The sequence below is a fragment of the Pagrus major genome, chromosome 3 (assembly GCF_040436345.1).
Source record: "Pagrus major chromosome 3, Pma_NU_1.0".
NCBI classification, from domain to species: domain Eukaryota; kingdom Metazoa; phylum Chordata; class Actinopteri; order Spariformes; family Sparidae; genus Pagrus; species Pagrus major.
The window spans coordinates 21,823,687-21,849,177 of NC_133217.1; the positions used below are offsets into that span (position 1 = coordinate 21,823,687).

General features: G+C 39.0%; 1 protein-coding gene across 1 annotated transcript in view; it reads right to left on the reverse strand.

Annotated features, from left to right (window-relative positions):
- Positions 1–2,202: 2,202 nt before the first annotated feature.
- The window catches only part of nxph1 (neurexophilin 1), a 64,601-nt gene continuing 41,312 nt past the window's right edge, over positions 2,203–25,491 (reverse strand). The window contains exon 2 of the mRNA XM_073463520.1: positions 2,203–2,958. Within this exon, the coding sequence (XP_073319621.1) occupies positions 2,203–2,958 (756 nt within the window). The remainder of the gene's footprint in view (positions 2,959–25,491) is intronic.

Below are 25,491 nucleotides of genomic sequence, written 5' to 3' on the forward strand. Positions count from 1 at the left end.
TGGGAAAATCTGGGAACAAAATAATAAAGTTTTATAGATCTTACCTAGTACTGCTATCCATAAACAATCTCAATGTGTCCAATATAAGCTTTGTCAGGAAAGCTAACAAGGTCAGTTCAAAGTGAGATCATTGTGTCATGATGGAAGATTGAAATAATTAATGGGGGTTTCCACTCCGTGCGCCATGTTACACACAGTTTTGGAGAGGTGAGAGTGTGTCTGTGCCATCCTGTTGGCAGTGGTGGAAGAAGTATCACATCTTTACCTTGAGTAAAAGTGCTATTACCACAATGTTAAAGTCCTGTATTCTGTATTCCAAACCTTTTCATAAAAGTATGCAAGTGCTGTATTACCTAGAAAATTTTGCAAGGGCTTATGCAGCCAGCAAAATGTTCCCTGTCAGTGTTCTCACACTCTAGATATCCATCTAGTGTCAGTGTTGCACGTGAAGGGCACTGTCTGTCTAGCAACAATACATGCAACACCCAGTTAAAGTTTATTGACAAATAGTCGTATATATTATGATGACAAATAACGACTTTTGGACTGTTAACATTGTCAGAATCGTCGCGCACTGGTAAGGTTTAGGAACCAAAAAATTTGGTTAGGTTTTGGAAAAGACCATACATTGGATTAAAATAACTACAGTCAGGCTTGTGATTACGTAATGTAAGTATGTCATGTAATATAAGCGTCATAAGTATGTAACATTTATGTTTGTTAGCTGACTTATGTAACATACCTTAAAAACAGATCAGTCTCGACTTTAAGTTGCAAACTGGGTGTATGACCTAGAGGGGCACTACTTTTTTTTTAAATTGAGTGTATTACTCTACACCCGTGCAAATCAGTGTATTACTACACACTGGTGTCGTAGCCTATTCTCCTTCAACCAATTGACAGGCGTAGTGACATCAAGATTTACAGAGAATAACTCACACATACAAACATTCAATTGATAAAATGTATTGTATTCTTTAATTCATATGTACACCGCCACCCCCACCCCACCATCCCCCCACCCCCCACCCCCCAATAAAGAAACTTTCAATTAATACTTTTAATATATTTAGTCAGTTTAACAGCTTCTGTACAGGATTGCTGTTTTCATGAAATTCACATCTAGGGCAGCAACATCTTTTTCTTTGTTAGAGGAACCAAGAACAAGCATAAATGGGGTGAACAAGATGATTTCGCAGTTAGGGGGTAAACACACAGCTCTTGGAGGGAATGTACAGAAGCAGCGCAATTTGGATAAACTATGTACAATACAAACCATTCATACAAATTAGGCTCTAAGATATATAATTCAATACATTACATTTGATATATTAAGTGACAATGAGCAAGCCCCGTCCCCCAACGAATGACCAACTGATCAATCAGTCAGGTAATCAGACCATTACTCAGCCGAGAATGAACTGACAACCCAACAATCTGAACATCTAGCTGCACTAGCAGGAACACTCTGATGACAGCTGAAGAGCGACAGAGTTACAGTATCTGACCGTGTGAACATTTTTTCTCTCCTGACCGACTTGCCTGAGGGAGAAGCCAGCTCAGTTCCAGCTCCTCCCTATATAGGTACATTTTTCATAGGAATCTTCACTGTCCTCTTCAGCTGCCTTGCAGGTTTTGTAAAAATGTCTGAGGATTTTTTTTTTTTAATTCTTTTGAAATGAGGAGTTAATTTTGTTTTCCAGTTATGCAAGATTAACTGCAGAGCATAAATAGCACAGCAGGGTCAACCAGTCCATATGTTGTAGTCCAGAGGGTTCATATGCTATAAGAGGCAAAGTTTTAATTAAAATGTGAACAAGGAGCAAACAACATCTAGTTTGAAAAGAAGTGTGAATTAAACATGAAGCAAACAACAAAGAGCAACAATGATAATCCCAAACGGAGCAATAAGGACAAAACATAATTCGGGTAAAAATAACCTAATGCTAACTGATAAATATTATAGTTTTTCAGGTAATTTTTAAGCATATTACAGCCCTATATACCACCTTTTAGCAGTAAGTAACTGCTCTCTTTGCAGATTTCAGAACATTAAATAGTGAAATAAATTGGGATGGTTGACACTCTGTTATGGACATTTTTAGGGACAGTACAGCTAACATTCACATTTCTCTGGTATGGGTAGAAGCCCGAGTCTGTGCTTCACGCATCCACTTTTCTGTATGTAAGTGTACAGGAAGGTCAGCCAGAAGGGAAGTAGGGAGTGTCACTGTGGTAGTTGTAGTCAGGGCACACTTTCTGCACCAGTTTGTAGTCGGTGCTGTAGAAGGAAATAAAGATGCAGATGACTTTGAAAGGTTTGGAACAGAGCCAGGAGACGTGGCTCTGGGTCTGCTCCTGGTAGCAGGTCTTGGATGGGTCAAAGTTGCAGAGCGTGTTCTTGGCACCCTTCTCCACCTTCTCGTACTCTATGCGGCAGTTGAAGGACTTAGAGTCCTTGGCATCGATGACGGACTGCTGCGCTGCCACGTCAAACTCCACTATCTTTGTTGGAGGGACTAAGCTGACGGAGACGTTGCCCTGGCCTGTCGAGTTATGGCGGAAGTAGACACTAAAGGTGCCGTTGCCGTGATCCACAATCTTACCAGTGATCAGTAGGTTGAGTTTGACTGTCTTGATGTTAGAGTGGAAGTCCCCCCAGCCAAACATCTTCTTGAACTTTCCCGTCTTGACCATTGGCCGCCGTTTGGCCCGCGGCCGTGAGTCCTGCAAGTCTGTTGAGTTCCTCAGCCAGTCCCACAGGTCCTGCTCAGAGTAGGGTTCCGGAGTATCGTAGCGAAGGTCCAAGGCTGTGCTGTTCTCTTTGCCGTGTAGAGTCTGTGACAGCAGCCTACTGATGGACATATCCTTACTGCTTTCTGTCCATATATGCTTTAGTGTGGATTTGGGGCTTCCTGACTTGACAATATCCGACTTTGAGGAATGGGCACTTGTTACCTGGGGAAGAGAGAAACAACATCTGTCAGCTTGTGTGTAATGTGTGTAATGGGATGATATCCTTGATCCATGTTGTTGTTGTTTGATTTTTCATACACCAATCAGCCACAACATTTTAAAAAAAGGTGAAGTGATTAACATTGATCATCTAGTTAGAGTGCAGCATTCTGCTGGGTCCTGGCATTCATGTGGATGCCAATTGACATGCAACACCCAACGAAACCAGGCTACAGACCAAGTACATACCTCCATGACACTGGCACTCCCCAATGGTAGTGCACCCCTAATGCACAATGTGTCACTGCAAAAATTGCTCAGGAATAGCCCAAGGACCCGACTACAACAGTGTTTGTATGGATGGTGTTCTGGTGTTGGTGACATGTGAAGTGGCATCCATATGAACACCAGAATCCAGGGTTTCCAGAACATTGTATTGTAATGAGATGATCAATGTTATTCACCTCACCTGGTAGTCCTTTTAATGTTTTGGTTGATCTGTGTACATTGATTGCTTTGTAAAACCTGTTAGGCTGCAGGAAATTTAGTTTATGGAGAGCTGCTATTCTTCAGGCCTACCAAAAATGTTAATTTTGTAAAAAAAAAATAAACATTTAAAAAACCAGCCATGCTGTCATTCATATTTTTCTTCTTCTTTGGAAACACTATTGGCTCCATAATGTCCTTATAATTTCCAAGAAGCTTTAGGCTTGGTCAACGGATTTGCATTTATATAGTGCGTTTAGTCACATTCACCCACATCCATATACTGATGGCAGAGGCTGCCATGCAAGGTAGCAACTTATTCCAACTCCAGCTAATTCTTCCAAAAACTTGCATAACTGGCATAACCCAAAGTATTTTTGTCAGTGCACATCAGGGTAGTAGAACATGCAAAAGTGTGAAATTTGTGAATAGGCAGGCATACAATTCAACACGTACAGAGAATAGCATAATCCAAAACAAGTTAATCATGAACAAATATTTTCTTTGTTTGAAATGTAGCAGTACTGCTTTTCCTATAAAAAGTACCAAATTACAAGGTTTTAAAAAGGAAACTTCTAAGCAAAATAATAGGCAATAACTATGTCCACATAAAAAAGCATCACTGTCATCACTGCGTTTCTTGGCATGTTACTATCACCAGCTGTCAATCAGTGGAATAGCATAAAACCACAGGAGTGTGTATTATGTCATTAGCTTTTTTGCTTATGTTGAGCCTTATAGTGACATATATGTGAGATATAGAGACAAAGACGCAATACATGTGCAATAAAAACACTTGAACATCGATTGTGACTTAATAAAAAAAACAATCCTTGAATGTGATATGACCCAGAAACATCTCCAAATCCCCAAATTTCCTGACACCTCATTGGTAATATGAAGTCAACAGTGTTCATAGCTGAGGGCGCTATAACAAAATTTGTATCTTTGAAAGACTTACATTCTGGTTTGCTGTAATACTGTTCAGTGATTCACATTCTCATGGTCACTAATTCCACTTTACCCCTTGATTATAGTATTGAATCTAGTGGAATTTCAAGGATGGTTGGGGAGGAATTAAAGCCCTAGAAAGGCATGCCAATACTAAAACATACTTCTATATTGGGTGAAATGATGTGTCACGAGATATTACTTATCTATATCATTCAGGAAATATAGACTTTCACAGTCAAGCATGCAGTTTTCTACAAAATTGACTAATCAAATGTATTCCATTGGGGTTTAAGATAATCAATCTTTGCTGCAAGCTTCAATTTCAAATCATGATAGCAGACAGCCTCAAATTGGGAATTATAGCATAGCAAGCTGAGCGCGAAAGAGAGCAGAGAAACATATTGTTCCCATCTCCTCCCTCTGTCAAATAGGGAGTATCAGCTAGCTCACACAGATAAATGCAGTGGCCGTTCAGCAGGTAAAGACTGGACTATTAACTAAAGAGTGCTCCTTGAATTGATGATTGATGAACCCAAGGGTATTCACTATTTCACGCAGATGAATAGAATTGGGCCCATACAGGCCCCTTTGGAGGTATGTGACATTGATTGCCTGATTTGTACTGTAAGACGTGACAGCAGATCTGTCTTGCTGAGCTTTTTGCATTTTGTGGGTCGCCCCCAGGATCAATACTTCGAAAATAAGGTTTTGCTACCAATCAGTTGGCCCTTGGAATTGAATTGCCTCACAGTTGTGTCTCTCAACATCATGGGGACATGCAAAAAGCTTTTCACGTACTGTTACATGGAGACAATGTCTATACTATAAAGTATATCACAGACTTGGTAGCAGAATAATAAGACTAGGTCAAAACCTAGTATATGGCTGGACCGTGTCTGGTCAAGGTGCGAAAATGTGGTCAATTTGTTACAGGCGTAGTCAGTGGTAGAGTTTATGATATGAATTCCTTGATTTGAAATGCTCATGTGCAAAACAACAGCAGAATATTCCTTTGTCAGTGTGTTAACTGAGGAATGAGTTATTATTACATTCAGAAGATACATTTCTTGATTTTTTTAGGCCTATATATTTTAGTCATTAAAACAGCTATAGCCTATGTATGTATGTAAAAATATGTATTGCTGAGCTCCCCCTTGATTTAATTAACAGCTTTAAGGTGCACTATGTAGTTTTGGAAAAGCAATTCAGAAACTCAGAAAGGAAATATAGTATTTATTATCAGAAATATTTACAATATTGATAAGTTAATAATATAAACTCAGAAATTTCCACAACTAAATAAATAAGCCTTCCTGCGAGGAAACCAAGCTCCCCAGACCCACACTCTTTGAAGCAAGAAAGGTGGCAGGGCCCAAGACATATAAATAAAGTTGTCAGCATGACATTTTGTTGTCTTTTAAAGTCAGTTTGTACAGTATATTCAGTTTATTCACTCATGAAAATGAAGAGAGATTGTTTATTTAGTATGTTTAGGTATGAAAATCAATCTTTCATTAATTTAAAATCTTCTGATTTAACTTTTCTTCCCAAAAAAATATATAGTCCACCCATAACTATTCCCAATTTTGAGTTGCACATTTCAAGTTTCCCTTGTCTTATTTCCATTAGTATTTACAATTTCATGTTTACAAATGCTTTTACTTTGCTTTTACTTTACTTTTCCTTTTCAGCTTTTGCATTTTGAATTTAACTTTATTTATATATATTATATAGTTTCTTTTTTCAATTAACTTTTTCTTTGTTTAGTTAATTTATGACCTCATTACTCCTAGTTGTGTAGTAACATAATGACCTTTAAACTGTATTTATTTTATCTTTAATTTCTATTTAGACTTTGAATTTTAATTATGACCCAAAATATTCTCGATACAGAGGATGCTCTGAGCACTCTGAAACTGACACTGTGAATTTCTGAACAACAATTTCTGACTGAATGTTTGAAGGCACTCATATGTATAGCTGAACAATCACACAAAATCCAGTATTGAGTCAGCTTCCCACAGAATTTTTTGCCAATGAGCAAACGCTGCTCAACTGCCTTGACCAATCCTGTAACTTTTTCGCTCACTCACCTACTCACTCACGGACATTTGCGTTGACAAAATCCTAACCAGACAACTGGTCTACAGGACATAAAAGAAAGATTTTTTTTTTTCAAAAAATTGTGTATGTTTGTTGTTTTCATATATATATATATATATATATATATATATATATATATATATATATATATATATATATATATATATATAAATATATGTATATATGTATATATATATATATATATATATATATACATATTTATTTATTTATTTATTTATTTATTTATTTATTTATCACTAAAACAATTGATTATTCATGGTTACCTCAGGATGAATCCTGTTGATTTCACCTAGTAAAATGGAGTGGAGAGAACAGGTAGCTGCAATAACGACCAGTCAGCAAGAAGTGTAAGAGTGTTACTGTGTTTGAACAGCCAGCATTTGGGAGCTACTGGATCTAGAGAGAGTGTACGTCTGTTGTATAATAATCTGGTATGCAGTTTACAGGTAAATAGTGCATTTGCTGCTAACACCTGCAACCATGGTAAATGGTCATTTAAAATAGCGTGAAGCAGCTGTCCTGATAAATCCTGAGATTCTTTCTAAACATATTTTTGAAGCTAAAAGTTTAATTCTGTTTCCTTTGGAGAGTTTATAACTACAGTTTTGAGTTTTGCTGATTAAGTGTGCCACAATATTTGTTAGAGTGACATTACTGCGTGCATGGAAATAGTTAAAATAACGGATAGCGGCCTCTCCAATCATAAAATCTGAGCATATGTGAACCTGTGTGAATCTTACTATCTGAATAATGCGCCCTTTAAATAGCAGGAAACAGACCGCGCCTTTGACTTCAGACAAAATTCTTGTTGGCGCTGTCGCTTTCTGCTGCCTCGAGATAGCAATACACCATCAGTGCACCTGACCTCACCTCAAACCCTTAAGACCAACATGCCCAGGGGCGCACAGGTGGCCGCTGGGAGTGACAAAGACAACTGCATCGGTCTGAAACTAGCAATGAAAAAAACTGTAACAGGACACGTATTACATTCAAACCTATTTGCACCCTTAGTACAGACAGTTGAATAATGAACCAGTCACCCCCTGGAGAATGTTTTCCATATTAAACAAGAGGAAAATCAGAAAGGAAGAAACAAACAGAGGCTAACTGAAGTTCACAGCTCACTCAGTGGAGTTGAAGAGGGTCTCAGGTGATCTATCTTAAGCCTCAAGGATTAAAACTCAGAGAGCACTTGGCTGCATGAGGCAGACACACTCAGCAATCATTTTCTATTCAAACAGGCGAGGTGGCCTCATCATCTTGAAGAATACCCCGGTTGACAGAGGGTGAGGATTACACTGGATTGGATTTATGATAATGTGCATACTTATGAAAGGGATCTGGAAAAGTCCCTTTTTTCATGGTGCGTCAATAGAATTAATAAAAAATGAACTAAAAACACAAGACAAAGCACTTGAGATGCAGTTGCTTTGAGGGGATTCGTCTTATTTCTTCAGTCCTCGCACAGGAAGTCAGCTGTAAAAACTATGATTCAAGCTAGCAGTACAGCAGCATCAGACCTGACTTCCTAACCAGAAGTGAAAGACAATTTCAGATATTTTATTTAAACTAGCAATAGACAAGTTTGCACAATCAACTTTTACTTCATAATGATACACTGAAGCACAAATGTAATGGCTATAAAATAATAATCAGCTTTTAGATTGGTTCCCAATAAACCTTGCTATCACTATACAATTTTGAACACTGGGCACAAAAACTCTGATCCAGTCAGGTTGGCAGCCTGCATGGGAGTAGGATTGGGTAGGGACGCTAGGGACATGTACCCACCAATATGCAGTGAGTAATACATTGTCCCCAGCAATAATTTGGTGCACAAATGGTTAACAGAGCTTGTTCTCTACTAGTCCTGCCTCCCTAAACCAATATTGCCAATACAATTGGCTCTGCGTTTTTTTGCTATGGTGATAGGCTGGCTCATGACTGTTGGCTGACTTTATTGGTAGCTACATCCTGGTTAATTTTATTTGTGCCAAAGCTGTTCTGTGCACCTGGGAATAAATAACATCGAAGAACATCTTGGCTTCAGAATATTTAGATCTTGTCGCCATATTCAGATGATAAAAAAAACGTTGAAGCTTGTAAATGCATGATGACAGCAGAGAACGGAGCGACTTAACAACCGTAGCACTGGGCTGTTTCTCCTCTCCTCCCTGTTGCTACAGGTGTCCCTGATTCACCACGGATGAATGACACGATAGGCTGAAAATGTTCTTATTTTTCCTGTTCGCCAAATAACCACGGGAGACACACACACACACAACACACACAAAAAAGTGACAAACGGAGAACAGTGTAGTGTGTGTGTGTGTGTGTGTGTGGCAGTACAGCAGCATCAGACCTGATTTTATTCTTCCTAACCAGAAGTGGAAGACAATTTCAGATATTTTATTTAAACTAGCAATAGACAAGTGTTCTGCTTCAATGTATCATTATGAAGTAAATGTTGATTGCACAATGTAATGGCTATAGAATAATAATCAGCTTTTAGATTGGATAATTTATATGAACTAATGATTTGAATAAAGCCTACTAATGTGAACTTGTTATGTCTACTACATCCAATTATGGTTCTTAGTTAATACAACGAGACATGTTTTGGTTCAGCTTGTTTAAAAGGTAAAACGGTTTAACACAACAGGTTTCCACGCAATTTTCTAGTAAAGTCAACTAATTCAGTTTAAGAGTGTAGGGGGGAAAAGTGCTGTCAGATAGATGTGGAGTAATAAATGTTTTAAAATGAGCTCTGAGCCCCTATCAGGACAAAACCACTGAAGTGCTCAGTAAATTGGGTGGGAATACCTAAACTACCTTTTATTTTTTTTTAAATTAGACTTTACTGGTGCTTATTGTCAATACAAGTTGCAATTCATGAGATTACCATAAAGTGATTGCCATACAGCCAATAGAGGGCCTCTGGGGCCCCATAGATCTTGGATCTTTTGGTAGGCTCTTGCTTCCCAAAACAGCTAGACAGTGCAATTTTAGCAAATATTACTCCAATAGATATAAATAATGCATTTGTTGGGGGAATGGAAGGATGAAGATGTCACACAGTGCAACAGTTTGACTCATTGATATGTTTTTCATAGTTTTTGGACAACAGTGAAGCTCTATGGCACAAACGAATACGATAAATCGGGCATTAGATTCACACACAATTTGGTGGGAGGATACATTCCAACATATCCACCTTATTCCTTTCAAACATCATATATCAGACCACTTTCATCCAGGCTCATCAGCATAAACCCCTGATCCTATAACCGCATCATCTGTACAATCCCCCCACCAAAACTTTTTAAGGATCACTCAGAATTTAAAAATCATGTCAATTCCTCTGTGATGGCCCCACTATTTCAGCTGCAGACAGATGGTCTCCTTCAGAGGTGTTACAGGTTAGATGCAGGGAGCAATGAGTCCTCTCAGAGCCAGTCTGAAATAGAAATACCCCATACAGTACACGGCACAAAGCTAACCTGGAAGAATTGCCTCGCATTTTACGAGGCCTATATTCAGCTAAGCCCTGCCCAGGCAAAGAAGTTGACAGAAGAGACCCAAGTAGACAAGAGTGCCATGTCACTAGCAGAGTTTCTTGCTTGAGCAAATGGTGACATCACACGTTTGGGTGATGGGAATTATCTCATTCGTCTGAATAGGCAAAGTGGATACTACCCCCAGGTGATTGAAAAACATTGTTACCTATGGCTGAACTAATGTGATAGATGTTTGTGAACACACATTAGAACAAAATATAACCCATTTCATTTTACATTTGTTCTTCCAGACCCAGCTAACAATGATGTGCTTGGGGCTGCAGAGCTGCAAGCTGGTCATCTGGACACCAACTGAGCACCTGGAGTTGGAGTTTTTATTTTTCACACATGCTTCCAAGATTGGTGGATGATTTTGTTGCAAAGAAGACTAAGCTCTGCCCCAAATACTTGGATCTTTTGAAAGTGCAGCAAGCAAATAACCGGTATCAAGTGTAGTAACATTACACACAACAAACATCAAAAGCAGTGTACAAAAGACGGTGAAACCTTCAGAAAAAACAGTAATGCAAACATAGCATTTTGTTTGAAATTTTATTAGAAACAAAAGATCCTAAAGATATGGACAATGGATGGATGGGCAAGTCCACCCCAGACACATTGTGAGAATAACACATTCTTACACAAAAACATTTCATTAATGTGATTTAATTTGTCTGGATTTTAAGTGTACCAGTTGCAGTGCACAACATTGCTGTTAATTTTTTTTCATTGCAAATTCATATATTATGTTACTGTACTTAAGCTGAGTTTTGAGCTATCTGTACCTCACTCACATTTTTATCTTATCTGTTCATTCACCTTACATTTTCAAAACAGGCATTAATGGGAATTATTAAAGGTTATTGTTTTTTGTCATTTGTCAGTTACTGTAACCTAGTAGTTTTTTCCATGTAATTGCAATACTGATGTCTTCACTTTTGACTTGAAAAAAGCTCCCCTCCTAAATTCACTAGGCCAGCACAGATTTTAAGAATTTTATCAGTCTTTGGGACCAAGTTAATTGGCACGGTTTGTGAAAGGATCTTGTACACCTTCAGACGTCTTATAGCCCGCTCAACATGAATGCAGGCACTAGCAATGCGGCATGTGTGAGTGACCTCTGCATTGGTCAGCTGGCTTCCTCTGTGTGTGAATGCTGGCATGATTAAGCTCACCCTGTGGTCCTCCAGCAGGTCACTTACGGTGAAACCACGGTCCCCCATCACCTCATCTCCAGCAAGCAAACAGTCCAGGAACCCTGAGATCTGTGTTATGTACCATCTGCACTTGCCACCAAAAGCATCTGAAATGAACATGACAAAATCCAGAAGGAGGAATTGCCACTAAATATTTCACAGTGTTGTTGGCATAATAGTAACTATATCATTCACTTCGAGAGTCCAGGTTTTTGTTTTCTGTAGCGATGTAGCTTTGATTGTTTCACGAGGCAGCCATGGAATAAGATCCTTCATATGTTCAGACATTGTGTCAACCCAGAGTCCAACAGTCTTGCTGACCTGACTTTGTGATGTTTTAAATCGTCATGCCAAATCAGCCATGACAAAATTTTATCTTATTTTCATTAAGGTCATTAAGATTTGGTACACAACCAGCATGGATGATGTAGTAGGAGCAAATGGTTGTAGGCAGGATACAAGTGTATGAAACTCAGTGAGTGGAATACCTGTGTACGAGAGAGTCTGCATCACTCTCCAAAAGACCATCTGCCACAGGATGTGACAATTCTGGTGATGGTTTTCTCATACACGTGATGGTAGGCCCTTTTGAATAGGTATGCTCTTCCATCCCTGGGTCTGACCACTGTTTGGGCATCACAGAAGCACCTTGATCTTGAAGATGGCTCCTCATTCTGGTCCATCTCACCAAGCTCATCTGATGGTAACGATGCAGTTCACATTTATTCAGGCATGAGATTTATCACAGCTATAACTTCAAATTGTTGCTGCTAACACTATTTAGTTTTTAAAACATGTATTAAAGCTTTAGTTTCAGTGAATATTTTGGAATGATCAGGGGCCATAAACTGCCTTAAGTAGTAAAAGTAAATTTAGGAACTGTACTTCAGTGCAGTTATGAGATACTTGCACTATACCTGAGAATTTCAATTTTGTGCAATGTTATTTTCAGCTTCACGAAATTTCAGAGATAAATATTACAGCACATAGTTAATTTTCAGGTATTCAAGATTTTAAAAAACATTATGATGCTATGGAATACAATTCTTTGATACAATGCATTGTATAGCCTACAGTAAATTATGCCACCGTACAGTAAATAATACTTTGATGTGTACCAGACTTTTACATGTACCAGAGCACACAATTGTCAAATTGTCGGACTGCTGCTTTTACTGGAGTAAAAGATCTAAATACTTCATCTGCCACATTTTAAACTGCACAGAATGTAATATTATTAACTACAACAACTGGCTATTACTGGAAAATTCAGCAATACTCAGTACAGTACAGTTTCCTGTACACCTGAATTCATACCTGATTGTCTCCTAACATGGCTGTCACTCCTTTTTAGGACCTGACGTTTCTTCTTTGCTGGTCTTTCATAGCCCAGCCACAGAGAAGGATGCAGGTATTTCCTCTGTTGGCTGTTGTCCATGAAATGAAATGAGCACTCATACAAACTTTTCGGTGGTCTCTTCAGCTTCAGGTTTTTAGGTCATGCTCTTTTAGTTTCGTTGTCTGTAGGTAGACGATGGAAACGGTAATGCTGATCACAGGAACAATCGTGTTCCAATTGTGTTTGGGCATGTTCAAAACACTGTTGGTCGAGCCACAAATTTAGCTTGGCTTGGTTATTTGTACAGCCATGAACTGTGCAACAGGTGCCAGAACTCCGCAAGGACATTTTAGGAAAAGTTAATTATATATGTTTCGTAAAAATCCAGTACACAAAACATAGATGTGTTAAATGTCAACACTGTTGACATTTATCCACTGATTTAAGACTTCCTAGTTTACCGCTACTTCTGCTATCCCACCGGAAGTCCCACCCATAATCGTATATACAGCAACAGCCCTAAGAATAAGATGGATACTGTAATGTTTAAAAGGTAGCGCATCTAGCTAGTAAAGGGATAGTTCAGGTCTACATTCCATCAACTGTACAACATCCATATTCCTATTCACAAGCACAGCTGTGTGTGTGTGGCATAATACGTGCATGGCAGGTATAACTGTGCCTGTGCGTAGGAATAAGAGTGTTGTACGTTTGAGGGGAAGTAATGCCAAAGGAAAAGGCTGTTTGAAAGCAACGGAAAGCGCCAAAAATGTTCAAAACATAACGTACACTGAAGCTGATATATAAATTTTTAGGCGGTTCTTCTTTTAGGTGCCTAAAATACGTCTTGCTACTGGTTCGGTTTACAGCAGTACAATGCTCTGCTTCCTGCAGGCGCTACTTGCTGCTTCTCCACACAGGGGGAGAGCTGACGGTCATCTACTGCAGGAAGGCACTGACAAGGGATAAGTACCTAATACAACCCCACATCAAAAGACCCTAACTATCACTTCAACATATTGCTCAATCACAATAAATCAGCTCAGATTTCATTCAGTTTTAAGAAGTTTTTCCACCATCCATTTCCACCATCCATTAATTAAATATTCTCTAAATTCCTATATTTAGAATATCTATTCTCGTTTTGTGCATAATAGACTACTTCAACAAGATCAAAGATGTTCCCCTGGGAATTCACACCACTCTGTCACCAATGTTTCCGATATTGATATATTAATGATCAAGCCATTGAAAAACTAGAGTGTCTTTATCCCAACTAATTGCAGTGGTGCCATACAACTGCCACTGAGTATAAAGTGTGTAGTCTGTGGCCGTTTATCTGTACTCATTGTTTGTCTAGTCCAGTGGGTGGGCTCTATGCAGTGCATAGAGACATATTTATCTGTGCAGTTCTCAGGTTCAGGCATCATCCAGCATGTTTCAGGCAGAGGGCCAGTCGGTTTGCAGGATCCAGGAGCTGCCAGCTGTAGTGCGCTCACCTGAGGGAACAGTGCATCTGGTAAACATGGCCAGCACCACAGCCAGCACAGGCCTTGCAGATACCTGACTACTGGCCAGACAGCCAGTTGGTTGCCCCCAGGCAAGGAAGACTGCTGGGCAAGGCAGCAGTATAGTCTCTGTCTGTTCAGTCCAAACACAAATTATTTGCTAAAGTCTCTGCACATGCTGTTAAGCACTTTGGCTTTTGACTCCTTTCAAAAGTTTTCTATGATGTTTTGTACTGCCTCTCAATCCTCATTTTTACATTCATTTCTGAAGTCAGAGGGATAAACTTTTTAACCATTCAAGTAATAAACCTTTTTTAGTACATGACATGTCATTTAACAAACACATTAGTGAATTCATTAAATCAATGTATATACCTGAGAGATGGAAAACAAAGTAACTCATTGCTGATAGGCTTATTTGTTTAGGTCAAGGAATGGAGACACACCTTGTGAAACAAACTAGAGGAACACCTGGACCCGTAATGATTTTACACATCAGATTGGTTGTCATATGGAGTACAACTCAGCTAGTTAAAGGTGTTGTATTATGTCCTCTGTGGCTCCAGATCAGGTGTTCTCAAAGTGCGAACATTTTACACAGTCCCCGAATGTGACATGAAATTCATATCATCCATGGTCTGTTACAATATTACTATTTATTTTGTAGCATAGATAATGAACGTACAGAGCTGACCAACTGACAAAAAGACAAAAGGGAAACATTTATATCTGTCTGGCTGGACCGGGGGGTACAAGGAAACACTTCATGCATGAAACTTAAGTACAAGATAACATTAACATGAACTATAAATAGTTTTGTTCAGTTGAAACCACAATATTACTTTGTTCTGTGTTTTTTAAGAGCAAAATTTATATTGAATATCAACTAGAGAATCCTTACTCAAAGCAGCTAAAAGAAAACTTTCATTTGTTGATGATTCTAGTGGTCTCTGTAGAAAAAGTGGTATGAGTATCTGGCTAGCATGTATGTTTGTAATGAAAGAAACACTTCTTGTCTTCTTCAAACATAGCTGTTTGCAGCACACATGAAGATGAGGTAATAGGGCTATGTAAGATTAATAACTGTAATATGACGATGGTGAAATAAAGCAAACTGTTTAAGTAACTACCATTCATACACCCAGGTTACATGTATTGACAACATGTGCTGTTGTGGCATATGCAACATTAACAGCTTAGTTATAACTGCTTGTGTGACCAAGCTTTTAGGCTATGAACCGAATGAATTAGAATTTTGGTTTTCTGTACCTTGTTGTATACAGTACATGAAGAGATATTTGTGGATATGAGAGACGAAAATAAATCCTGCCCATAAAAGCTGCATGCTAGGCATCTGCTGGTTTATCGTACGACAACCAGCACTAACCTGTGCTATACATTGTCTTTATCCTATTTCTGAGTGTTTTTTACTCTCAGGTTCCTCTCAAGCAAAACATTTCAATTTCAATACAAGTTAAATACAGACTATAAGAGTTGTCTTATAAACTCTAACTACTCTCTCTGCTTTATCTGGTGTTCTTGTGAGCAGAGCAATTTGCTCCAGGGTTCTGATGAATCCAGGGTAAGTTATAAACTGAGCTTTGTGAGGGCTGTTCAAATTTGGTTTTACCATCCGTCCTTCGTGATACTCTCAAGTAGGCAGCTTCAAGCACATCAAGTCACACCGAGCATTAAATGTGTCTCAGCATACATCTGGAGTGACGTCTTGTGCTCTCATTTCCCTGCTCTGTGCAAATGTACACCTACATCCCTGTAACGAACCAATGAGATCTTTACACAAAGTTTTTACGAGAGTCTCCACGGACAACAAGAAGTAGCCTATATTAATTACTGTTTATGGAATTTGTCAAATTTGACATGATTACTGTCGATATGTTATATTCTTTGGTGTAAATGGTGAAATCAGTTGATTGACAGTGTGTTCAAAATACTGCTTGGAGGAAAGACTCACTTCAGACACGGAAGCAGACATGATGCACGAAGCGAAGCAGGCTTTTACAGAGATGCTGCAGCAAACTGACACTTGTTACAAGGAATGAAATGTATTAATGTATTGTATTTAAAGCTGAATTTACAAGAAGATGATTTAATTTAACTTAATTTGCTATAGCCGTTTCGCAAAGTTTGTCAAGTTTCTCCTCATGCAACAACTCTTAAAATCACATGATTTGTAAGGGAGTCTGGGGATATTGCGGTTACAAGCGACTTCAATTCATTATGTGGTCTATGTCCTTGACTTTAACATGCACACACACACACACACACACACACACACACACACACACACACACACACACACACACACACACACACACAGCAGCCCACTTTTTGCAACAAATGTATCAATTGGATCACAGCAAGAGTTAATTAAATGAAATGGTATGACCGTGCACATCCCAGAGAGAGAAACTTATGTGGTCAAAAATATTCTGTTAATCTATATCATTAAAGTAAAAAAAGACTCATTACATTGAAAAAATCATTATTTGTGGTTAAAATAATGGTTGTGGGTAATGTATTAATGATCCCACTGATATGTGATTTTACTGCTTTTATAGGAGCTCAGCTCCCATTGGCTCCCTGGTAATTTGAACCCAGATTTGCTCTCCATTGTGATTTTGCATACTCCTTCTTCTCCCTCTCTCTCCTTCTTCTCATAATTCTGACCTTTTGACCTCAGCTTTATTCCAGCTGGTATAAAACAGTTGTCCTATTGATGTCTCAGCTGTGTCCAGTCACAGGTCATTTGCCACAATGTGTCACAGTGTGTGTATTAGTGTGTGATGTAAACTGTCTGATGACTGTTTGGGACTTAGACTGGATTTCAATTGATGAAATTCACTTGTTTGCTGTGGCAGAAAGTAGGCATGACAGGATATATCATGGGCTTACAACAGCATTCCACAAGTTGTGAATTATAGCTTCTTGTCATTTTACTGCTGCTTGTATTATGTTGCAATGTTAGAAAACAAGTATAAACAATCAATACTTCCTGGATGACAAATGAACCCAATCGTCACTTAAAAGTGTTACATTGAATTGACAATGTTCAATGTCACACTTAATGTAGTATTTCTAAGTTTATAAATTTATTAAAATGGATTTAGCAACCAGAGATTTTGGGCTGTATCTTACGCCTGGAGCAAAGCTTCATTGCTAGTTTTCATTCGCCCACCTGTGCACCCCTGGGCATGGTAGTCTTAAAGTGAGGTGTGGTCTGGCCCACTGCTATCTTGAGGCAGGAGAAATCGACAGCACCATAGACCAACAAGAAGCTGGTATAAAGTCAAAGGCTATTTAAAGGAAGTATTATTCAGACAGTAAGATGCCCTTACACAGGCGCGTTCACAACATACGGACACTTATTTATGAGGCTGCTTTTAGTTATTTCCATGCATAATAATGTCACTGCAACAAATATTGTAGCAAATTTAAGTAGCTAAACTAGAAGCTGAAGAGGAAATTCTCCAGAGAAAACAGAATTAAACATTTTGCTTTTTAAATAAATACTTTTAGACCGAATGTCAGGATTTATCAGGACAGCAGCTTCATGGCAGACTATTTTACTGTATGAATCTGGACTGTGTGTGAACTTTTGATGTGTAGAAGAACACAGAACATAAATTAACACGAAATACTAACCAATCCTTTTGGCAAGTCAGGAGTTTTAAACAATCAAAGACATTTATCAGCTGTTCCTCACCACAAATGTGCATGTTCATGTAGAGATACACATCAACATATGCACGTTTCTGCTGCTGAAGGATGTCATTAATATTTTCCACATTTAACGCATATTTCGCCCATCCACTATTGATCAGGATGATCATTTTATGACCTGTCCCATCTGATACAAGGACTGAGATATACACAAACACAGTGGGACGCGCAGCAATGCGCCACCTCCGCCTCCTCAGTTAAGGATCTGTATTTTCTCATATGCAGTCAAATGGAGTTGTTGATGATTGTGAGATGGCAGAGGCAGAGGGTCCAGCAGCAAAGGACAACATTCCTGTCCCTCGCGCTATAGATCCTTTAAAAAGGGCCCTTTCTGTTCTTTATTTTGTATGTTGTTCTCCCTTGTCAAAACTTGGTGCCTACATTATAAACAATGCTATTCTACAGCCAACAATTTAGAGATATGCATGTTTTAGTAGCAGATAATGTACTCTGGAGACAATAGCTGCGAGCAGAGATGAGGAGCATGTGACAGAAGTCTGGTGAGCTCAGTTCTTTCTAACTCCACAACCCCAGACTATTGTTTCCTCCAGCCCCAACCGACACAGATTTAAGTGATATCACTAGAGACAATTTATCAGACTTCGCACAGCTCCCTCTGGAGCCACAAAAAGCTTTGTACTGTGCAACTTTTTTTACATATTCAGGAGTACTTATTTGTCTGTACAGTGTTTGGAGATTTCATGTGTTCAATCATATTTAACTATTTCTGAAGTGACCTGGATGGAATCAATTCTCAACAGGAAGCAAACATGTTTAACAGAGCTAATCACTGAAATAAATAGAGTGAAATCTCCAGTCTAAAACTCCAAGGGCCATTCATACACATGAAAAATATACTTACGCCACCTTCCACGCAGGTTTCTGAATGTATAAAAATCCACAGAGGGTTAAAATGTGCGTAATGGTACAAATCCTTAACATCATGTGTGCCATGCACGCAGTGTTTTCAGTCTGAATAGTGTGATGTTTCGAGCAGGCAATAAAGGATAGGAAAAGTGAGAATTTGACATTTTTATTCACAGTAGAGCAGTTTTTTTCACTAAATTGGGTTAGGATTATATCTAGAGTTTAAAAACCCTTCACTATGATTACACAGTGATGCTCTAGTTGTTAACCTTGTTTTTACTGTTTCTTGTAAATATGTTTGTCAGTATGCATGGTGATAATTATAATGATAATGAAAATGAATAAATACATGAGGTTAAACAATCTTTATAGAAATAATTATTATTTTCCTGTATTGTTGGGGAGTAAGAATAACTTCAGGTGTGACCTATTATCAGGTCCTTTAAACGGTCCTGTATAAGGGCTGTAGCCCAAAATGTTTTCACAATTATTTTGTCATACCCTTATTTTGTGTGCTGACTTTTAATTATGTTTGTCATAGAATGGAAATTAATAAAGAAATAATTGAAACAAACAAAAACAAAACAAAAAACAAGACATCTGTTAAAGTGTAGAAAGGACATAACAGCAAAACAGCACATCTTAGTTGAATTATTAGTCTTTGTATTATGAATGTTTGAAACATGAAGGTTTAATATTTGTAAAATTGTCACAGATGTGAGATATCATCACAATGTAAGTTTTATAGGAGAAGGGAGTGGGTTCAGGTAGGCAACAAGAGCACAAGCAAGGGGCTACCCAAAGCAGGACATAATTCCTCTCTGGCTTCCCACCGGCCAAAATTCAGATTGCGAAATAAAGCACAGTTTCCTGTGACACAGCACCACATTGGAACCAATGTCAACTGGAACGTGCTGTTAAATCCAGCTCAAGTCCCATCTTCAAGAACTTCTTTTGCATCATTTGGATCCAGAAAGCACCCTGAAAAAAACCCTCTACAAAGATGTACCCTGTGGCGCTCTGACCTGTGCTATTTTAAGAAGAATTCCTGGAAATTATTTTATTTGTTCTTGTAATTAACTTGTCGCTTTTTGCTGAACACACAGGTATAATTGATGTGGCTCTGTTATTGCCAACAGGTGAAGAGTGGGACAATAAATCAAATCACAACACTTGCATTGTGATCCATGTTGTATTTTGAGCTCTATGGTAATTTGGACCCCAGATATTGGAGACACAAATGGCCTGCGAGAGCAGATTGTATTATTGTATACTGTAAAGACAACAGAAACCCCAGGAACAGACAACCACTAACCATATTGGTATTTCTAGTTTTATGACAAGCAGGACACAGAGTCAAACATAATCACATCCCAGCCTTTGTTTTTTTACAGAATGAGTGGGGCAGGCACCATTTCATTAGCTTTTACAGTCAAATAAAACTGAAGACAAAAGATCTGAGATGAGATGAGCTCCAGATTCTCCGTCTATTTTAAAAATTTCCAATCGTCATACTCATGCAGAGGGAGCTGCAAAGCTGGGCCGGAATAAAGTGATGGGTGAAGAATGAAGGCCTGAACACAATGTGGTGTTCGAAAGAAGCCTTATGAAAGCTCCAGAGAATGAAATAGAAAGGGAGGAAGAGAAAGGGAGGAAAATTTGAGGGTGTTAGCTTAACAATATAGGAAGAGGAGGACTGAGGAAGAGTGACCCTGAACATACACACAATTAAACTTCAGTTCAGCAGAGTGTAAGAGAAAACTGAGCCTTCACAGGCTGAACACTCATTAGTGAACATAATATAAAGGCCCGTGAGGATGTTCATTTTACAGGGTGGGCCACACATGTACTATTTACATGTTTTCTAAGTTATCACAATAATCAATGACTGTGCAACTGTTTTTGGTGTTCAACATTTCATCTGCTGGCGAGTTACCAACTCAAGCATCAGAATACGTTTTGGCAATATACGTTTCTGCAAACACATATGTTGAAGCTTTAAATTTCTTCAGGTTGCTGCTTTATTGTTTTTGAGGTTCAATATTCAATTGTATGTTCTGGCAACACTGTGTATATGGTCTAGGTAGGTTTATGAAAACAAAGACCACTTGGGAAAAATCATGTTTTAGCTTAAAATATCTGCTTTGGATGCCACTAACACAGCTGGAAAATGTCCTGAGGTCTCCTTGAAAATATCCAGAGGTGTCAAGCTTACAAATGCTGCAACGCTGTGGTCCCTCGTCAAAAATATCCAGTGGTTTAACAAATGGTTCTTACAAATATTGAAACACAGTCTCGACCAGTGGTCTCTGGCTTGGCAGCCTTCTCCCTTAACTTCACCACCTTCCACTCCGACTCCCGATACGAAAGTCAGGTCATATGTGAACATATTGTATAAATGTCAATATGCTATAAATGTCAATATGGTAGTGACAATTGCAAACGCGAATATATCAGTGGTCTGCAGAAATGTTAATGGCTATCATTTTATTCTGGCAACTTGGCTATAAATAAAGTATCAAATTCTACATCCTCCTTTAATTTGATCAAGCAAATTAATATTCACACATGTTTAATTGTGGAAATGTGTCATGTTACACATTTCCACAATTAAACATGTGTGAATATGAATTTGCTTGTACCTACTTACATGTATGAACATCACCACACGACTGCAGTTATTTCACACCAATACATAAGGTACAAGGTAAATTTATTGTCCTTTGTAAAACAAGGGTTTAAAAAAAAGAAAAAAATTGTGCTTAAGTCCTGCTACAGCTATTTTAGCTAAACAGCTAAAATTGAGTCAGCAAACAGTGTCCTGATGTAGCTGTTCTTATTCTCCAGGCATGTGAAAACTGAGTGAAGGGCAGTAGATATGGCATCCTCTATGTATATGTTGGTTCTGGGAGCATACTGGTGAGGGTCCAGGCTGGCAGGGATGTTGTGTTTGATGTGCTGGAGAACCAATTACTCGAAGCTCTTCATCAGGATGGTGGTTCATTAAGACTAGACACAGCAGACTTTTTAGGTACAGGAACGATGATGACTGTCTTGAGGCAGGAGGGAACAGTCTCCATGTTAAAAAATGTCAGCAATAACATCAGCTAGCTGATCGCCATATGTTTTTTTTAGTACACAGCCAGGTATATTATCTGGACCAGCAGCCTTATTTATATTCACTCTCGGCAGGATTTTTCTCACATCCGCTGTGGTGACTGACAGTGACCCGTCCTCTGGAGGTGGTGTAGACTTCACAACTGAGTCTTTGTTGAGGAGATCAGAGCGAGCATTAAATGTGTTGAGCTCATCCTGGCCTCACACATGATGGGGGTGCTCCTGCTTTTGTAGCCTGTAACATTTTGAATCACCTGCCACATATTTTTTTTGTGCTATTGGTGTTGAGGTCCCTCTCCAGTCTCTGCTGATGTCTCCTCTTTGCCCTTGATACCAGCTTTCAGTCTTCCAGGCCTTCTGGTTGGGGAATGTTCTTATTGTCTTGGTCAGCACCATGTTATCAGCACAATTGCTATATGATGTCACTGAAGATGTAAAGTGCCTTTAAAAAATACATACCCCCTTGGATGTGTTCCCTTTTCATTGCTTTTATAAATGGAATCAAAGTCAATATAATGAGGATTTTGACAAGAATTTACAAAAAGAACCCTCTTTAATGTCAAAGTAAAAACGAAGTAATGTCAATTAATTAAAAATGTATAGTGTAAAATAAGTGATTGTATAAGTTTTCACCCCCTTCAAGTCAGGAATACTGATTTACCAGTGATTGGACCTTCCAGAAACAGGTGGTTTATACTACAATCGCTTGAGACACATTCACTTAACTGAGGTGATCTCCATTTCACAAATTGTGAGATGACTAGCACCAATTTACTGGACCTCTGTTGTTTTAAACTCTGTGTGAGAGTGTCCTTACAGAGTCGTAAAGGACACATGTTAGCTCTGAGTTTCAGAGTCATTAGGGCCACTTGTGGGTCGTTGACCCAACTGGCCTTCATGTGGGTTGCTTAGGCTAGGTTAGCCCAGGTGTGAATGGTTGTTACATCCAAGGAAATTTCACTACACCACTACACCACCTTTGAGTACCACGCCAGTGTTTTTAGCAGACCTCCTATTTTATGCCTCACAATCTATAGGCCACCAAGGCATTCCACTGGTTTTATCAGCGAATTCTCTGACCTACTATCACTTGTGCACCCTACATACAACAGAATCATTTTAACTGGTGATTTTAACTTACACATTGATAACAAGTCGGACTCCATCTCAAATGATTTTTTAAACCTTCTTTACTGCTTGGATTTTAAACAATATGTTTCACAGCCCACTCACAACAGAGGACACACCCTGGACCTGGTCATAACACATGGCCTGTCCACCAGTGTGTCCTCTGTTGTTGACTTGGCTGTATCCGACCACTACTTCATCTTTTTTAATATCACCAGTTTTAGCCATGAGGAGGCCCCAGTGAGAACCGTGAGGAAACGCTATCTTACTTCTGAAGTGGCTGCAAATTTTATTGAGAACATACACAACTCCCCCGCTGTCACTGTACCTGCACCCTGTGATTTTATTGTTGACCATTTTAACAGTAAACTGAAGTCAAGCCTTGACTCAGCAGCTCCACTAGTAACTAAAACAGTTAAACACAAACTCATACCCCCGTGGAGAAATGATGAGATAAAACAACTGAAAAGAAAATGCAGGAGTGCAGAAAGGAAATGGAGAAGCACTAAGTTAACAATCCATCTTGAAATACTCCGTGAACGACTCAAAACCTACAATAACACTGTCAAACAGGGAAGAATATCCCACTTTTCAAAACTCATTACAGACCACAAAAACAACCCCAAAATTCTTTTTTCCACTATTGACCTTTTAACCAACCCTGATTTTAAACAGTCCTCTAGCGTCCCAACAGTCTCTCTATGTGAGGACTTTGCAGACCACTTCAGAAGTAAGATCGGTTTTATCAGATCCAATCTTTTATCCCAACAGAAGACAGTGTGTGACACTTCTGAACCGCTCTTTTTACCTGAGGAAACACTGGAGCGTTTTGTCCTGGTTGATGCAGGGATGCTTGGTAGAGTTTTCTCCCAAGTTAACCCAACAACCTGCCTTTTAGATCCCATTCCCACATCACTTTTTAAGACATTTTATGGATTTTTTGAGGATGAGTTGTTAAGAATTGTGAATTGCTCTCTCCAGACTGGTGTATTCCCTACTGCCTTCAAAACAGCAGTGGTGAGGCCCTTTCTGAAGAAGAGTAACTTAGATCCCAACACTCTTAACAACTACCGACCTGTATCTAACTTACCTTTTTTAAGCAAAATTTTAGAAAAACTGGTTTTAAACTCAATGAATTTTTAAATAGAAACAATATTTTAGAGAAGTATCAGTCGGGATTTAGGATGAACCACAGCACCGAGACAGCCCTGTTGAAAATTGTTAATGACATCAGGTGTAACATGGACTCACAGAAACTTTCAGTCCTGGTGCTACTGGATCTTAGTGCTGCCTTTGATACAGTAGATCACCACACCCTGATAAACAGACTCAAAAACCTGGTGGGCCTCTCTGGCACTGTTTTAAACTGGTTCAACTCCTACCTTCATGACCGACAATTTTTTGTATGGATGCATGTTCCTCAAAAACCTATGAAATAAACTGTGGGGTCCCCCAAGGCTCAATTTTAGGCCCAATACTTTTTAATCTATATATGCGATGGGTCGGGTCGGGTCTTTTAACCTGTAAAGCACTTTGTGTTGCATTTCATATGTATGAAAGGTGCTATATAAATAAATAAAGTTTAAGTTTAAGTTTAAGTTAAGCTGTCAGAGGAGGGAACTCAGTACTGCATTGTAGGTGTTCCTTTTCCAGTTTAACATAGATGGATTCTTTTACTCCTCTTTCAAATCATCTGTCTTCTCTGGCCAAGATGTTTACATTGTTGTCATCTAAGGAATGATTTTTCTCCTTCAGATGTAAGTGGACAGCAGAGTCTTTACCTGAGGAGTTGGCCCTCCTGCGTTGTGCCATTCGTTCATGGAGAGGTTGTTTTGTCTCCCCAATGTACAAATCTGTGCAGTACTGGCTGCATTGAACAGCATAAACTACATTACTCTGTTTATGCCTGGGTGTTTTGTTTTGATGGACAAGTTTCTGCCTCAGTGTGTTGGTAGGTTTGAAGTGAACCGGGATATGATGTTTATTGAAGATCCCCCTGAGTTTCTCAGATATTCCCATGACATAAGGGATGACAATGTTGTTACGTTTTCTCGTCTCCTCTCTGTCTTCTCTGGATCTTTGGAGGTTTTGACAAGTCCAGTTTGGGTAGCCACAGGTTTTAAATGCTCCCCTGATGTGATTCTGTTCCTTCTCCTTCCCCTCTGTCTTTGTGGGCACTGTCTCAGCCCGGTGGTTTAGGGTTCTGATGACCCCCAGCTTGTGCTTCAGTGGGTGATGAGAGTCAAACAGCAAGTATTTATCTCTGTGTGGTTTTCTGTACAGCTCAATGTTGAGGCTTCCTTCTTCTTCAGTGTGTACTGCACAAGAAAGACAGACTGTCTCCTCTGACATCTTCCCGTGTGAACTTGATGTTATTGTCCACAGCATTTATATGTTCTGTGAAGGCTTCCACTGCCCTTGTTCTGATTTTGACCCAGGTGTCGTCCACAAGTCCGGTTGCCTACAATACAGCACTTAGAATTACCATGACCTGGATGATTGAGAACCTTCATCAACAT